Source organism: Jaculus jaculus, chromosome 5 (genome assembly GCF_020740685.1).
Source record: "Jaculus jaculus isolate mJacJac1 chromosome 5, mJacJac1.mat.Y.cur, whole genome shotgun sequence".
Classification (NCBI taxonomy): Eukaryota; Metazoa; Chordata; class Mammalia; order Rodentia; family Dipodidae; genus Jaculus; species Jaculus jaculus.
The window spans coordinates 117,367,654-117,381,536 of NC_059106.1; the positions used below are offsets into that span (position 1 = coordinate 117,367,654).

A 13,883-nucleotide genomic window follows, 5' to 3' on the forward strand; every position below is an offset into this window, starting at 1 on the left:
TAGAGTCTTAAGAGCTTTGAACTTAAAGTAATGATCCCAGTAATGATAATGACAGTGAATGCAATAAAAGCTGTGTATTGACTGCTGGGAACATGTGGGTTCAAGATAAGACTACTTGCTGTGCCACTTATTAGCTATGTGACTATGAACATGACACTGACTATAAGTCTCAATTTTTTTCATCTTTATCATAAGGATAATACTTTTATACCATGATGTGTGAGCATTAGATAAGAACAATCAAAGACATCAGTATAAGCTAGTCTTGACTAGTATTATTGATCTTTTCCCAAAACCACCTCTAAAAGCAAGGCATTAAATGACACTTATGTGTTAGTATTTATATTAATGACAACAATACTGTCACATAGGTATCATTATCTGAATTCCAGCGATAAAATGATTCACAAAACATAATATTTTGGGACAGAGCTAGATTGGAACATAGGCTTGGTGACAGAATCCATGGTTGCTTTTTGTGTGTGGGTGCATGTGTGTATGCATGTTCATGTAGGTGCAGCTGTGTGTGTGTGTGTGTGTGTGTGTGTGTGTGTGTGTGTGTGTGTGTGTATGTATGGAGGCCAGAGGACAACTTTGTGTGTCATATTCAGGAATGCCATACACCATTTTAAAAACAGAGACTCTCACTGACCTGAAGCTTCCCAAATAGGCCTTACTGCCTGGCCAGTGAGCCATAGGGATCCACTCACTTCCATCTCCCTAGCACTGGGATTAAAAGTGCACACTACCAGGTTGGAAAGATGTCTCAATGGTTAAAGGCACTTGCGTGAAAGCCTGCCAGCCTGAGTTTGATTCCCCAGTAAAACCAGATGCACAAAGTGGCACATATGTCTGGAATCCATTTGCAGCAGAAGGCGGCTCAGGTGTACCAATTTGCTCTCTCTTTCCCCTTCTCTCTCTCAAATAATAAATAAATAAATAAATTAATTAATTAATAACTGCACACTACCATGCCCGTTTTCTTATTTTGTTCTTTGTTTTTTTTTTTAATTTTTATTTTTGGTAGGGTCTCACTCTTGCCCAGGCTGACCTAGAATTCACTATGTAGTCTCAGGATGGCCTCAAACTCACAGCAATTTTCCAACCTCTGCCTCCTGAGTTCTGGGATTAAAGGCATGAGCCACCATGCCCGGCGTGCTTCCTTGTTTTTTAAAATTATCAAACTGAAGTCATACCTCCAGCCCTTACACTAAGGGGGTTTGAACTCTAGGTGCTTCAGCATTCTCTGCATCTTTAGCTCTGTGCTTCTTTCTTAGAGTAAAGGAGGCACAGGGAATTACAGGAGCACCTGTCCATATTTAACAGTTCACATATGTGCACCGAAAGGGAGCTGGGAGCTGACAGGAGCACCTGACACGCAGATGCTTGCAGGTTTCTTTATCTGGAAGAAATCCCAGGGAATTTCACATCAGAGATGGAGGGTCTCTTAGATAATGGCTGTACCAAAGGCTCTGTGATCCTTTGTTACTGGGTCCATGTTAGTTAGGAATCAAAGGAAAGAGGCTAAATTCTGGGATAAAGACCCACAATCCTCTTCTCATAGAGAAATACAGCAGTAGCAAGGCCTCACAACAGTAAACAAGTGCTAGTGTTAGTCCCAGGAGATAGAGTTAGAAACCCAAACCCCAGAGGATTACCATAAAATCTCAAATCTCTTACTTTAGATGGCCACGAATAGTCCTCCCTGTTGTATTTTCTTTCAGTGTCACATATTTTCTGCCATAGAACTTAATCTTATGTGTAATTGGATGCCATTGTGTGATTATCTAATGTATCCTATTACACTGATTTCTTTCAGATGGATGATAGATGTCCAATAAGTATTTTTTGAGTGAATAAATGGATTGGAACAACAGAGGTAAGTTTGCTTAAACAAAATATACACAGTGAACAGAAAAAGCCAAGCAAGGTAAGGTGAATAGAAGGGGTACTCTCCTGATCTGGAGCTTAGAGCTATCACACAGAAAGATCAGCAGGACTTTAGACAACAGCTGTAATATCTATTTCATGATATTATTGTGAAAATGAGTGAAGGCATATGCATTGTATGCATATGAAAAAGTTCTTGGTAAAGAAAGAGCATACACAAATGAATGTTTACAGACACGGCTTCACAAAGCCATCCTTTCTTCTTTCTCCTCCTGTGCTGTGGGAGTTTTAGACTATTTGAACACCCTGAGGTGAAAGCACTTGTGAGAAATATGACTGACAGCACAGGCAGGTGTGTACTTCTTTTTACTCTGAAATAGCTTCCTCTTCTTGCCAGAATTTCCCATCATCTCAATCTATCTTTTATTTTTTTTAATTTTTTATTTATTTATTTGAGAGCGACAGACACAGAGAGAAAGACAGATAGAGGAAGAGAGAGAGAATGGGCACGCCAGGGCTTCCAGCCTCTGCAAACGAACTCCAGATGCGTGCGCCCCCTTGTGCATCTGGCTAACGTGGGACCTGGGGAACCAAGCCTCGAACCTGGGTCCTTAGGCTTCACAGGCAAGCGCTTAACCGCTAAGCCATCTCTCCAGCCCTCAATCTATCTTTTAGACAGGGAATTGGCACCTTCTGGGATCCTACAATTATTTTACTGTATATTCATTATTTCAACTGTGCCAAGTGGTGAAAGAGGTGCTATGGGAGAAGACACCACCGAATTAGGCAATAAACATTTGGCCTCAGAGCTTTGCTTAAATATAAGTCTCTCCTGGTAGAACCAGAGGCTCTGACTTATGTACATGTCATTGTAAATAGTGATAATTGTAACTACCTAGTGTTGCACATTCTCTTTGTTCCCCTTCCTTAGTGCTGCAGTAGGTGTGACACATGCAAAACTTCACTCAATCTTTACCAGGATCATGCAGCATAGACTTAGCAATTTCTACTTAAAAAAAAAAAAAACTACACATGGTAGTTGCTTTGTTGTTGTTTATTTTTATTTATTTATTTATTTGAGAGTGACAGAGAAAGAAAAAGGCAGAGAGACAGAGAGAGAAAAAGAATGGGTGTGCCAGGGCCTCCAGCCAATACAAACAAACTCCAGATGCATGCGCCACCTTGTGCATCTGGATTACATGGATACTGGGGAATCGAGCCCCAAACCTGGGTCCTTGGGCTTCATAGGCAAACGCTTAACCACTAAGCCATCTCTCTAGCTCAGCAGTTTCTATTTTACAGGCATGGAAGCAAAAGCTGAACATCTAGTCAGTGGTCAAATTGGAGTTTGCGCTTGGGTCTGTGTGTTGCTCTGGCTAGAATTTGCCTTCTCTCATGAAAGCAGTCATTTACATTTAATGGTCTAATTGATTTGTGAAGTGATAAACTGACAATATTTTATAATTTGCTTCCTTTTTTATTAGATTGCACCCATAAATGGCTATTCAATTTGATAAACATCGTTTTGATAACTGGTGTAAAAATAGATCATAAATGCTGGACTTGGATAGGGACATGGCCTGCCTTAGTACAAAGATCTAAAACTGCTCTGAAGGACAAGCTGTGGTGGCGCATGCCTGTAACCAGCATTCAAGAAGTGGAGGCCAGAGGATGGTGAGCTGAACTCAGCCTGGGCAACACAATAAGATCTGTTCTCAAATAAATAAATTGCTATATAAATAAGTAAATAAATTAATAAAGTAAAATCTCAAATGAAAATAAAATCAGAGTATATGAGTTTTCCTTTGGGGTGCCAAACTCTTTAATAAACACTTAAAGTGAATGAGGATATTTAAAATCATGATGTGCCTGATGCTATATCCCTTCCTTCCTTCCTTCCTTCCTTCCTTCCTTCCTTCCTTCCTTCCTTCCTTCCTTCCTTCCCTTTCTTTCTTTCTTTCTTTCTTTCTTTCTTTCTTTCTTTCTTTCTTTCTTTCTTTCTTTCTTTCTTTCTTTCTACCTATCATCTATCTTTTTCTGAGCCAGGGTCTTGCTATGTTACCCTGGTACTTGGGGATAACCTCTAACATGCAGCAATCCCCTTGCTTCATCTTCCAATTATAGCAATGTGTCACTATGTCTGCCTGATGCCATGTTTTAAAAGGAAAAAAAAAGCAAGCCAAGTATTTTGCTTGAACAAAATTCCATTTTAATACTCATTCAATACCAAGCCCTTTATAGTTAGCTCCTTGAAGAATTCATATTATTTTTTTACTTATTAATTTTGAGAAAGTGTCTAATGCAATGGAAACAGGACTCCTTGATCTTTCAGCTTCCATCTTGTGAGTGCTAGGATTACAGGTGTACATTACCACCCTGGCTTATGGATTTATCTTATGTATTTTGTATCTCTAGAGCTAAACTCAATTCCTGTTTTATATACAAGTAAGAAAACTTCTATATGCTATGAGCCTCATCAGACTGTCAAATCTCAGACTTGGAGTTGGCATGAGAGTCCACAAACTTTAAAGACATGAAATTTGTCATCCTTGCTTCTGACACACTTTCCATTTAGTTTCTTTTTAAAAAGTCCACTTTCAAGAAGAAAATTCAGAAATTTAAGTTAAAACATAATGAGTATCTTAAAGCATCTAATCATGTTCCCTGAGGATTTTGTAGATATAAATCTTTCATAGCTCCAAAGATTAATTAAAGATGCTACTTAGTCTATTGTCTATAATTCATAGACTGGATGTGAAGACTGCTACTAAACGAAGATGAAGATGACGGTGATGGCAGTGCTAGTGATAGTAAAGCAAGGTGTTCCAGAACCTTGTATAATCAGTGTCCTGGAATCTCAGCCTAGACTTGGTTCTCTTTCTGATCTCCTTGGTTCTGTTTCTGATTTCCAAGTCTCAAGCAAAACTAATCTCCCAATGAGGATACATGTACAAATCAGTTACAAAAGTCTGAGAGTTCCATTAACTCCCGAGGGGCCACTTAGGAAGTATTCTCATAGAAGATTAGGCTAATCTGGCCCCTTTACATTTTTGAAATAAGTAGGCATAAGCAGTACAGAAAAGTTACACTATTGTCATTGTGTTGTGAACTCTTGTAAATATATAATGCTAAATTTTAATATCCATGCTTTATGTGAAATATCAATTACCTTCATACATGGCTTAGATGAGCTAGTGCAAGAGACAGCCTGCTGCTATCTATGTTCAGTGCCACACCTCTCAATTATAAAGTTATTTAACTTCTTGTCTTAAATAACACATTCTTTGAGGGCTGGAGAGATAGCTCAGTGGTTAAAGGCACTTGTTTGCAACACTTGGTGGCCTGGGCTCAATTCCTCAGAACCCATGTAAAGTCACATGCACAAAGTGGCTCCTATATCTGGAGTTTTCTTGCAGCAGCAGGAGGCCCTTGCACACACATATTCATTCACTCTCATAAATAAATATTTCAAAAAGTCTTTGAGAACAAATGTTATTTTTTATTAAAAACTGCCAATGATATAATAAACCTTAGCAGGTATTGATGTAAGGCTAGGCTTCTTCTAAGCATACGATGTGTATTTTTATAGTCTTCAAAACAATCTTGTGAGATAGGTTATGATTTACATTTAACAAATGGAAACAAATGCAAACTAAGTGATTGCACAAGTACACATGCAAGTGATAGGAGCACTTTAAATTTGGTTCCATCATACATTCAAATTCCCTTCTCTTTTCCCATGCTGTTGGTGTGTAACTTTTAAATTTTTAAGATTTTCTTATTCAGGACATCTAGTTTGCTTCCTGAGAAACAGACTTGGAAGAAGGAAAGGCCTTGTCCAACCCAAATCTGACTCAGTCTGTTTCCTTGTGTAGAATTTTCATCATGTTACTTCTGAGGTATAATTGTAGCCTCTGTTAATATATAATGCCTTATTTTAATTGCACATTTTACTCCATTGACATAAAGTTACATGTATTTTAAATGTGGTCACTTTTCTGAATTTGAGGTAATTTTGAAGTCATAGGTTTCCTTCTTTCTATGGGGATGAAGCAGAGCCACAGTCACGCCAGTGGTGAGACCAGAGCTGTTAGTCATTAGTCACTTTGGCACAACTGTGGTCAGATTTCCATCCAGAGAAAAAATGGGAATGCTCTCAAGGTATCATTAGCCAAAGCTCTCCAAGAAGTTTCCTCAAGCTTCTTGGCTTGTCCTTCCATTTTCCCCTTATTCTTCTCAATGTTTTTCTTTTCAAGATAGAAAAATAACATTCACTGTAGACTTTATACATGCCAGAGACTGTTCTAAGCACTTGTAAATATATTGTGGGAGTCTTTGCCTTTAATCCCAGGGTGTAATTTTCATTTTCCAAACTTTAGACAACTTGTTCATAGTCTTTGGTTTAGAATGTAATGACACAACTCCCTCATTCACACCACATTTCTCTCAGTGAGAAGCATTTCTGTCTTGGATAAAAGAGACTAGTGGCTACTCAACTCTAGGGCATGGAGACTTTTTCTGGATTTTGATTCAAATAAACCATAACCCTAAAAATACTTATGAGATTTGTGCTTGTAGTTACTTTTCTCATTGCTGTGACAAAATACCTGGCAAGAACAACTTAAAGAAGGGTGTATTTTTGCCTCATTGCTTAAAATACAGTCAGTCTGTCATGGACCAGTCACAATGAGGGATAATCAGGAAATGGAGAGAGATGAATGCTGGTGCTCACCAGGATTTCTTGTTCCTTTTCCCCCTTTTTAATTAAGTCAGGGGCCTCTGTCCATGTTGCAGCTCACATGCAGGATGAATCTTCTGCTTCAGGTAAGCCTCTCTAGGCATGTTCTCACAGACTGCCCAGAGGTGTATCTCTTCTGTGATTTTAAACAAGTCACATTGACAATGAAGGTAGAACATCACAAGATTCAAGAACTGACTAGATATTTGATATTAGGTAACACCATGCCTTAAGATTTAAACTAACCCAGTGCAGAGGGAATGGATATGCAGAAGTTAAGTCCAGTAGTTGTAATAATGGTGAGAACTGGTGGATGGGTACATAGGAGTTCATTACATTATTCTCTGCAAATGTGGATACTGTCCACATAAAAGATTTGAAGGACTATGTAGCTTGATAGTAGGGCAGTAGAGAGATGAGCTGGGGCTTGAATAAGACATTTTTTCATTGAATAGTTGTGTCACCTTCAGTAAATTGTAAGACCCACTTTCTCATAAGTCATAGAATGAAACTTACCTTGCAGTACATACCTTTCAGACATCCATTGTGTAATCAATGAGGTAATGTGCACACATAGCCAGCACAGTTCCTGTCTCTTGTTCTTTACAAAATTTCTAGCTATTATTACTAGGAGGTACAGATGACTTCTGCTTTCATTTTCTTACTCTCAATATTTATCCCAGGGTAAACATCTAATAGTCTCATGAATTCTATCTTGGCTAAAAGCTAAAGGTGAATTATAAAAACTCTCCATTCATCTCCCTGCATGTGGTCTTCTATCAATACCTTTTAGGAAGAAAGTCAACTTTCTCAGTTCCTCCTTTTTTATTGGTGAAATGAATCTAGGTTACCTTCTGCCCCTCCTAGTTCACACCAAATTCTTCCTAGTACCTACACCAACAATTCAGAATGAGGCCTCTTTTTTTAAAAGAAGAAATCCTATGCTATTTAGTATCATTTGTTAAAGAATGATGTTTATTGAATCAGTTGGCTATGTACTTACATCCCCTCATCATTGCTTCAAGTATGTTCTAGCATGTCTCTCATTGCTATCTTGGGAGAGGATTTTCTTTATCTTTTCAGGTCACTCCTAGATATCAAATAAATGGTTGTTTCTAGCTATTAAATGGTTCACTCTTAGTTATATATAAATTTGTGCTCTGAATTCAGTTCAGTGTCTTTTTTTTCAGCTCAGTTTTGTTTGCTTGTTTGTTTTGGGGTTCTGATATATGGTCTCCTTATTCAGCCTTGACTAACTTGGAACTATGTAGACCAGACTGACCTTGAATTTATGCTTGGTCTTTCTGCCTCTGACTCTGGAGTTCATGGATTAGAGATGTATGCCACTGATCTCAGCTCTCTGGGCAATTTTGATGTAGTCATGAAGAAATGATAGCAATTTGTATTTTCTTCCCTCATTCATTGTTTGCCTGTGTGTTTTGACATGGGGATGAGGGAAGAGTGAGACACAGGAGACAGACAAAATCCTACTTGAGTTATAGCAGTGTATGTTGGACATCAGTACTCTGAGTCAGATGTTCCACACTATTTCTCATTATCCTGGGATTTTTGAGAAATAACACATAATTTACTGATAGGCAATGTACAGTTAAGTTACTAGCTACTCCTATCCTGCCTGCACCCCTCCCTCAAGGATCCAGATACATATCAGAAATGATTTCTTTTCTCTAGTAACTTCTGGCTTTGTAGGAGAGCTGATGTGGACACAGAGATTATGATATGTGTCCAGCTGTGCCAAGAGTGGACATGCACAGCTCTGGGTAGGATGACTAGGCAAGGATTCCTACAGAAGGCTCAGATTTTTAATACATCTAGAAAGATCTGAAGGTATTACAGATTTGTCATCTTATCATAAGTCCTGTAGTTTGCATGGGAGAAGTCAGGTATGTAATCTCAATATAAAACATTTTCAGGGCTGGAGAGATGGCTTAGTGGTTAAGCGCTTGCCTGTGAAGCCTAAGGACCCCGGTTCGAGGCTCGGTTCCCCAGGTCCCACGTTAGCCAGATGCACTAGGGGGCGCACGCATCTGGAGTTCGTTTACAGAGGCTGGAAGCCCTGGCGCGCCCATTCTCTCTCTCTCCCTCTATCTTTCTAAAAAAAAAAAAAAAAATTTTCATAAGTCTCTTGATTCTTGGAACATGGGAGTTCAGTTTTTGAGTTACTTTTTCTTAACAGAGGGTAAAATAAATTTGTAAAGGTGAGTGATACTGATAATGAGCTCCTTCTACACAATATGCAGACTATTTTAAATGCTATGTATACATTACTATGTTAGGCCTTCCACACCCCTATAAGGTAACTATATTACCCCCACTTCACAAATAAGAACATAAGCACAAATTGTTGGAATCAAAAGTCCTAATCATCCAGGATTTCTCCTAAGTATAGGAGCCTCAGAATTTAGGGCTAATATTTATTGATTTCAAAAGAAGAAAATGATGATCCTTGCATCTCCACATTAGAAATGTACTCAACAGCCCCCCTTCCTTAGTAAATGGGGCAAGAGGTAGAAGCTGGGAAAGCCAAGATGAAGTTTAACGCTATTAGAACAGTTAAAGACAGTAGGGCGGGGGGAAGGGGAGGGAGAGTAGAAACAACTTTTCACTTTAGTAGATCAGAACTGCTAGGAAGTATATTTTCTTTATCATACATTCCCTGGGAGGAAAGAATGAAAGAGTAGATCCCAAAAACTCCTTCCACAGATATACATTGAAAGATCAGCCATGAATGAATTGGATTAATAGGGGAGGGTGGGAAGTGTGTCAAGTGTCCTTTATATGGAATGTATGAAAGGATAGACATATTGCAGTGTAACATTTAACCTTGGAAAAAGGCGAGGCTCTCAAATTGCTTTTATTGAAGTTCTGTGATTAACAACCCCTGGCCCCCATGTATGTGTGTGAAGAACAAGGGCCATGCTATTTACCTATATTAAACAATAGTCCATAGGTAAAATGTATTCCATAAGGAAATAATTTTAAATGATTCTTTAAATTCCATAGTCTGTGGTTTCTAATTATATGCCAGTGTTATATGGTAGGGAGAAGCTGAGACAATCACAGGGATGCATCTAAAGAACAAGAAACAAGGAAGTAGGGTTCCCAAGTTTTTCTTCCTGAAATTCTCTCTTATGTATCCACATGACTTTTGCTTATTTTTTTTTTCTTTTGTGACAGTGTGATATGTAGCCCAGGCTGGACTTCAACTCCTAATCCTTTTTCCTTCACCTCTTGAGTGCTGAGATTACAAGGATGTACTGCCATAACCACCCCATGCCATCTTTGTATTTTACTTGACTTACTGCATTGCAACCATCTGTCTTCCCCAGTAGGCATAAATTTTTTGCAAGTTGTAACTGTATCTTACTTAATGTTCTATAGTAACTAAACAGTGCCACTACAATTCAGTGACACATGTGACTTGTGGATATTGATTTCTGATGAGAAGTATGCTAATATGAATATCTATCATATATTTTACATTTTTAACAATGAGTCATATATTTTGCATACATAATCAATTTTTATTTAAGAATGCTATGATTTACTCTAGAAATGAGACTGAGAAGTTAACTAACTTATTCAAGGTCATAGAATATAAGGTCATAGAACATATCACCATAAGCCTGTGAAATTTTATATAGATTATATAAAATATAAAAGAAATTATTTTGCTATCTTTGTTTTCTTTTTTGGATTATTGAGTATTGAACACAGGATCTCATGCATTCTAGGCAAGTGCTCTACTAGTGAGCTGTGTCCACACCCCCCCAAACTTTTTAACTTGTTATTTTGAGATGTCTTGCTAAGTTGTACAGGCTAGCCTTAAACTTGCAATCCTCCTGCCTCAGCCTCCCAAGTAGCTAAGAATATAGGCTTGCACCATCAAGCACATCTGAAAATTCTTGTTTATTCTTTGTGTCATTGGTTTCTTTCAGCCAATTGAAAGTTTGGCGAGGAGGCTTTCCATTCACAAACTAAAATTGATGGAAGATTAAAAACAGTTTCATCCCACTCTGAATAAAGAATACTCTGTGCACATGGGGACATGGCTATGGTGGAGGTGGGATTGACTAGAAACTACTAAAGTTCCAGTGGAATCCAAATAGAATTTCATAAGAGCATAATGGATGGAGAGGAGAAAACCTATGGTGGCTGTGAAGGCCCTGGTACCATGTATGTCAAATTAATATCTTCTGATGGTCACAGATTTGTTGTGAAAAGGGAACATGCACTAACATTGGAAACAAGAAGAAACATGTTGGGTGGGACAGGTCAGTTTGCTGAGCATGAAACCAATGAGGTCAATTTTAGAGAGATCCCTTCACATGTGCTATCAAAAGCATGCATATATTTTACCTACAAGGTTCGCTACACTAACAGCTCCACCAGGATTCCCAAATTTCCAATTGCTCCTGAAATAGCACTGGAACTGTTTATGGCTGCCAGCTCCCTAGATTGTTAAATAAAATAAATTATAATAAACTGTTAAAAATACTTTATTTTTACTGTCCTTTACTTTTTAAGGAAAATTACATATTATGTTATCCTTTTTACTTAAAAAATTTTAAATATTTTATTTATTTGCAAGCAGAGAGTATGGGGTGGAGTATGGATGTGCCAGGACCTCCAGTCACTGTAAATGGACTCTAGATACATGCACCACTTTGTGTATCTGGCTTTATTTGGATACTGAGAAATTGAACTTGGGTTGTTAGGCTTTGCAGGCAAGTGCTTTAACTGCTGAACCATCTCTCTAGCCCTGCTTTTTTCATCTTGGATAGTTTTATATACATATATTACTATATGTATATATGTATTTATATACATACATATATATATAATGCATTTACTCCCCATTTACATTCTCCCTTTTATTTTCCTATATCCACTAAAACCTTTCTCATTAGATCTTTATCCTATTCTTATGCCTAATACATTTTACTTTAGATTCATGATTTAAATTAGGATTGCTTATATAATCATAGGTAGGAGGCTATTTACTGGAGAATACGCAATCCTCAAGTGGCCATGTCCCAGAGGACATGATTTCCTTTTCTTCTAGCAATCATCAGTTTCCACTATTGACCCTGCAAGGTGTAGGGTCTCATGAACCCCTCATCTATGTTGAATTAATAAAAGGCTCATCTGCTATGCTCATTGACTCAGTAGAAACTTTTATAATCATTTAAAAATACTAACATTATGTAGAAATTAAATTTATTTCATATATTACATTTTAATAAAACTTCCCATATGAGCAAGAAAACAAACACCAAATTTTTATGTACATATTACAGAAACATTATTACATAAACTTCTTGAATAAGCATAATAGATGGTTTTTCATCAACTTGTAAAATCCAATATTAAGGATTCTGCCAAACAGACATACCTAATTGAAGTTTAGATGTATACATCACTACTAGATATTTTGAAAATAAAATATTATATTAATAGGCATTTTAGTACTATTGATAATGCTTCCTGAACCTCCAATGGAACATTTTATTCATAAATTAAAGATTGGATTTGAAGAAATCAGAAACAAATACACTAATCACAAATTCATATAATAGATTCAAAATATGCAATACCAGAGAATCTTACAATAGACAGTCTGCTGTTTTTACGAAGCCATCAACTGCAAAGGGTATTCTAAAATATACAACAGAAATATTAGAGTCTGGTTATTTGCTTTAGCAAAAGTTCACCTAGACTTCAAAGTGCTTTTAGCATGTGAATGATTTGTTTAAAAAAAAAATCTATGTATACACAGCTTTTCAAAACTTTTAGAATCCTTCAAAGCCTAAGTGGTTATAAACATGCACTAAAGAAAGGAAAGGATGATAGATTTAAAGTAACAGATTTCCATTTTCAGAAAAAAACTGTATCTATGAACAAGTACAGAGAAAAGTAAGATTCAGTTCATGGATCTACAGTAATGGCAAGCACATTTAGCTGGTTTGTTAACATGAGCAATACTGAAAGATGAAATATTTTAATTAAAGGAGACCTACTTTCTATGAAAAGAACAGCAATTATTTTATTAGTTATAGTGAGACAGAGAACCACTTACTTGGTGAATGAGAACACTCCAAGTCTTAATTGTAATTTAGAACAAAAGGGGATAGAATGCTCACTTGGAAATAATCTAATAAGTTACTGGAAATACCAGGAATTATTTTTAAAAACAAAAACAAACAATTGATGATTACATATAAGGTCATCTGTGTTGAGACTGCAGTGAAGCAAGGCAGTAGAGAAAGTCTGTGAAGCAAGGGAACTACCTGACTTTCATGCTTTAGGTTGCTGATAGAACATCTCTTTAATGTAGTCACAACCTCCTTACTATTAAGGTGTCACATCTCTTTCAGTATTCTTCAGTAATTTTCTATTACACTTATGTTTCATTCATTAAGTAGTTTTGAAAGCATCACCAAGATCCTTTGCTCAGTAAATTTCTCAATGAGCCAACCTGGGAGCAACTTAGTTTGGTTCGCTTAAGAGAGCAATGTCAGTTTTAGAAACAAACTGTGGATGACAAATGCAGTTTTGTGGTCCCTTCAGTGAGAACATCTTAAAAATAATCCCATGTATCAAGTGAACATGATCTAAATAAAGGGAGTGCATAACCATCACAATATAGACATATTGACTTATCAATTCTTATAGATAGGCAAAAAATAATCCATCTTTCTACCCCCAAGATTATTTAGCTCCTCTTTTGAGTGAACAAGAGCCCCAACCAGGCAGGCCTTCCTCTGGACTGTCTCCAGAGCCTGTCACATCCCTTGTGCTTCATCATTTGAGGGAGAAGAATTGCTGGCATTTCCCTTCAAGGGACATTTGTGATGCTTGTGGCTGTCTTTCTGAGTGTCTGCAAGATTATATTTTTGGAGAAGGAACAGAGGGCTAGGATTATCTTTAAAAGGCATGGAACTATAACTGTGCAGGCACTCTGGAAATTTTTATGTAAAAAAAGAAGAAAATGAGGGAAAACGAAGAAAATAGGAGAAAAATAGCAAAAAGAAAGAAGGCCACTTAAGGGGTCATATTACCTGCTTTGTAGTCCTAGTCTAGCTAATGAGTGAAGAAAGCTATGTAGAAGAGTAACCCCAAGAAAAGCATGCACACGCGTGTGTGTGTGAGTGCACGTGTGAGTATGTGTATGTGTGCGTGTGTGGTGTGCTTTAAAGCTCTAAAGGGGGGTTAGGAAGCCTCACTGCTCTCT

General features: G+C 37.4%; 2 protein-coding genes across 3 annotated transcripts in view; one reads left to right on the forward strand and one right to left on the reverse strand.

Moving 5' to 3' along the window:
- The window catches only part of Vsnl1 (visinin like 1), a 111,871-nt gene that overhangs the window by 94,978 nt on the left and 3,010 nt on the right, over positions 1-13,883 (reverse strand). The window lies entirely within an intron of this gene.
- Positions 10,776-11,114, forward strand: LOC101598401 (elongin-C-like). The gene has a single exon (XM_045150667.1). It carries the CDS (start codon positions 10,776-10,778, stop codon positions 11,112-11,114), a length of 339 nt encoding a protein of 112 aa, XP_045006602.1.

Excerpts from the sequence above, each read along its gene's own strand:
- LOC101598401 (XM_045150667.1), top strand. The coding sequence starts at position 10,776 with ATGGATGGAGAGGAGAAAACCTATGGTGGCTGTGAAGGCCCTGGTACC.